The sequence below is a fragment of the Bos mutus genome, chromosome 7, assembly GCF_027580195.1.
Source record: "Bos mutus isolate GX-2022 chromosome 7, NWIPB_WYAK_1.1, whole genome shotgun sequence".
In the NCBI taxonomy this organism is placed as follows: domain Eukaryota; kingdom Metazoa; phylum Chordata; class Mammalia; order Artiodactyla; family Bovidae; genus Bos; species Bos mutus.
Genome location: NC_091623.1, coordinates 80,638,867 through 80,643,376, shown reverse-complemented (window position 1 = coordinate 80,643,376; position 4,510 = coordinate 80,638,867). Strand labels below are relative to the sequence as shown.

Sequence of the window (4,510 nt, the reverse complement as noted above, 5' to 3'; positions counted from 1 at the left end):
TTTAAAGTAGCCTGCTAAAGATTCCAAAGTGTTTCATTCTAATATTTTCCACTTGCTCTATTCTCTACAAAGTCTTGAATGCCTAAATCTACTCAACTATCTTGTAAATGCTTTGGCTATGAGATAAGGTCAAGGAAAGGGTACAAATGACAAAAAAAAAAAAAAAAAGTCCTTCATTTTCAAAAAGCAAATTAAAGAACACTCCTTACTCATAGAGAACTAAGATATATCTAGGACAGCACACAATGATTTTACTGATGCTGACTCAACCTCTCTGAAAAAACACTGTCATCATAAATAAAGGAGCTTCAAGAGGAAGCCATTCGTGTTGTCTCATTTTTATTTGACATCTCATGACATCGTCTGCAGACTATGTGATCTGAATTCATTCTACATATCCCCTGCAGTTCTAAATAAAGCCCAAAGATGGATAAAATGCAAATGCACTAAAGATCTTCTAAAGTAGACACCTTTAAACAGAAGAAAGGCACTTCACATCCAGAGAGTAAAGAATGGGGTCAAACTCAAAAGCCCATTGTGCCTATCCATGTTCCCTTCACGCTTTACATATTAGTTTTCCACACAGTTAAGATATACATAAGATAGCAGAACACCAAAGTATTATTCCAACATTTCTCTTAGGTTTCCTTATTCTCTTTCTCCCACCCCAAGAGTTTCCTCATTGCCCCTTTCACATCTTTGTTCCTTAAAGTATAGATGAGGGGGTTGACACTGGGAGTGACAATGGTATAGAAGAGAGTGAGGAACTTGCCCTGATCTTGGGAGTAGCTGTTGGCTGGCTGCAGGTACATGTAAATGATGGTTCCATAGAAGAGAATGACCACTGTTAGGTGAGATGAGCAGGTGTTGAAAGCCTTCTTGCGCCCTGCTGCTGACTTGATCCTCAGCACAGCAGCAGTGATCATGCCATAGGAGATGAGGATCAGAGAAAGGGGCACCAGGAGAAGAGCAACCCCCAGGACAAAGGCAAGTGCTTCCACCAGCATTGTGTCTTCACAGGACATGGCAATAAGAGCAGGCATCTCACACAGAAAGTGGTCCACCTTGCGACGCCCACATCGGGACAGATGCATCGTCTGGGGACACATAACAAAGGAGTTTAGAAAGCCACAGCACCAGGCCACAGCCACCAGTTGCAGGCAGAGATGTGAGTGCATGCCCACAGTGTAGTGCAGTGGCCGGCAGACAGCCATGTAGCGGTCGTAGGACATGACAGCTAGGAGAACACACTCAGTTGAGCCCAACACCATATAGATATAGAGTTGGGCCACACAGCCATGGTATGTGATAGTCTTCTCTGGACCCCAAAGGTTCCATAGCAGCTGGGGAACAATGCTCGTTGTAAAGCAGAGGTCCAAGAAAGATAGGTTCCCAAGAAAGAAGTACATGGGTGTGTGGAGCCTGGAGTCCACGATAGACAAGAGAATGATGGCTGTGTTGCCTACTAGAGTCAGGATGTAGAAGATCAAGATAAAAGCAAAGAGAATTATTTCCAGTTGAGGCCGGTCAGAAAAGCCCACCAAGATGAATGCCTGATGGTAGCTGTCATTGTCCCTTCCCATAATCTTCACCAGTTGTTATGGAGACACAGAGAAAAGAATCAGATAAGATAGCAGGTGAAGACTACCTAACACTCTCCAATTTCCACTTATGGGTCTGTGAATTTTGCAAGGTCATTTGCCCTTCCATTACTTTTTTAGCATACACTTATGGATATATTTCTTACACAAAGCAGTGTGCTTGATACTGCTGAAGATTAAAGGGTGAATTGACTTGGGAGTTGTTCTCCCTGGTGAATAATATATGCAAATAATGACAAAGAAAGGAGAAAAGTGAAAGTTCTCTAAAAGAAAACTTGTTTAAAAGCTGAGTGTTTTGCAAGTTATTTCCAATTGATCAGGAAAGAACTTATAGAAGTGCGTATATTACAAGAAGGGCTTCCCAGTTGGCGCAGTGGTAAAGAATCGGCCTGCCAATGCAGGAGACGCAAGAGACACAGGGTTGATCCCTGGGTCAGGAACAACCCTTGGAGTAGGAAGTGAAAACCACTCCAGTATTCTTACCTGGAAAATTCCATGTACAGAGGAACCTGGCAGGCTGCAGTCCATAGAGTCGCAAAGAGTCAAACAAGACTGAGCACACATACACATTGCAAGAAACTGTTGCACCTGAGAGGTCCTTGTTTTTGCCTGTTTTTCAAATACCAAGTAGGAATTTTACATGTGGCAGATTGAGCAATATGTTTCAAGGAGAGAAAGTAGTACATAGAAAGGCCCAAAGGTTAAATTCATTGATGATGTTCAGGATATCCATGAATGCATATGTCTGGCAACTTCTTAATGACATGGAATTTTACTGAGATTAAACACAATATCTTTGGCTCTAAAAGGAGGAGTTGAGATAGATTGGATTCTGCCTCAAGTCTGCAAATGTGTGGCCAAATATCTGATTTCTTTCTCTGTATCTTGGATTTTCTTTGTGCAAGAGAGGGGCTAGATCCTTTCTCCATCTCCATCCAGATGTCACATGTTTTCATGATTCATGACATCAGGTATATTCCATGAACATTTTTAACTTCTCATGGTTTCTACAGTCAATACCAAGGGATTTGTTGGGGCTCTGCCTCATAGGAGAGCACTGGCATTCACCCAAGCTTGTATCAACTGTGGTAATAGAAAATGGCATCAAAGCAACACACAAGAAAGAAGCAGTAAGAACTAGAGTACAAAACCTTTTTGAAAGGTGAGTGGCTCCATGAGATTGCTGTCACCACTGTTTTGAGCCTGATAGTGAAAAAGTTATGAAACTCTCTCTAGTTGAAGCTGCAGATAGAAATTCTGTAAGTTCCCATTCAGTTCAGGCATAGGACTGAATCTAAGTTCCCATTCCCATAAAGGCACAAGAAGCTCAGCAAAATCCCATGAAGAGATTAAAGGGTGCAGGGAATGATCAGAAATAATCAGCCAAGTACCAAAGACTTTACTAGGTCAACTGAGTATTCAAAAGGGAGCCTCCTACACACACACTCTGCTGGCATTTGTTTGAAAAACAACTTGCACTGTTTTTCCCACCTACCTGTCACAGCTCTCACTCAAGTTTAAGAGAATCAATAAACAGATCCTGTGAGTGACAATTAGACAATGTACACAAATTGCTTAGCTATATATATCACTTAGGACATGTTAGGTAGGTAGAATAGGGAAAAGGAGTCCAAAATGGTGGTGGCTAAAAGACAAGGAAGGTCAAAGGAAGGTCCGAGGACCAGAGTGAAAACTTCAGGCAGAACAAACAGCACTCCTGGCTAAGCCCAATTTGCATAGGGCAGGCCCAGGTGGAGGAAAAAACATATAAAAGGAGGAGCCAAAGCGCTTTCTCTCGGACTCTCTCTACCGCGTGCATGCGCGCGCACTCTCTCTCTCTTTCTCTCTCTCTCTTTCTCCCTCCCCACGCACTCCTCCACTTTCTTCTCTTTAAGTCTTGGATTCTCCTGCTATCTTCTAAATAAAATGGAGCTGTAACACTGATTTTCCTAAGAGCTGTAACACGGTTTGTCCAAGACCCGAGAGCTGTGATGCGCCGAGGGCTTTAATGTCCATCGCTCCAAATCTTTGTTGTGACGAGACAAAGAACTGAGGAACGTACACTCGCATGACACGACATAACTCCTCAGCCAAATTCCAACATCACATTTATTTATAATTTACCTATTCTAAAGGGCAGTTTATGAATGTGTTATTCTTTCATTCCAAGATGCCCTAACGCTTAGGCCTCTGTCCCATACCGGAGACTCACCCTGTTTCACCTAACAAGCATTTCAAGTATAATGTACTTGATTTTTCATGCTTTTCTTGTTTTAACTCATCCTTAGTTCAGAATCACGAAATTGCAAGGAATAAAGCTGTTGCAAATGGAAATTGAAAAGGATTAAGCTGTTCAAACACCAGTAGTAGTTTAGTTAGCATTGTTGTTCAGTTGCTCAGTTGTGTCCGACTCTTTGCAACATCATGGACTGCAGCATGCCAGGCTCCCCTGTCCCTCACTATCTCCCAGAGTTTGCTCAAACTCATGTCCATTGAGTTGATCACACCAACCAACCATCTCATCCTCTGTTTCCCTCTTCTCCTCCTTCCCTCAATCTCTCCCAGCATCAGGGTCTTAAAACTATAAACTTGTACTAATTTTGAAAACTTTGGCCTAAAAATCTGGACAGATGCACTGGACTTGATTCTCTGACTAAGGATTATACCCAAACTTGTACCACCAACTCATAAAGGAAGACTACCTGAATGGGATTTAACAATATCAAGTAGTGGAGCTAAATTTGTCTGCTTCAGGTATAAACATATCCTAAACAATCATCACTCGTTTCACAATTACAATACATTACATGTTTTGAAGAGCTTTTACACCTACACTTGCACACCATCCTCACAACAACTCTGTAATGTGGGCAAGCCAAGCATTAGGATCTCCATTTCAGAGATGAACA

General features: G+C 42.1%; 1 protein-coding gene across 1 annotated transcript; it reads right to left on the bottom strand.

Annotated features, from left to right (window-relative positions):
• Nucleotides 1–638: 638 nt before the first annotated feature.
• LOC102287210 (putative olfactory receptor 2W6) lies at nucleotides 639–1,586 on the bottom strand. The gene has a single exon (XM_005891103.2). It carries the CDS (start codon nucleotides 1,581–1,583, stop codon nucleotides 639–641), a length of 945 nt encoding a protein of 314 aa, XP_005891165.1. The 5' UTR covers nucleotides 1,584–1,586.
• Between the last annotated feature and the right edge of the window lie 2,924 nt (nucleotides 1,587–4,510).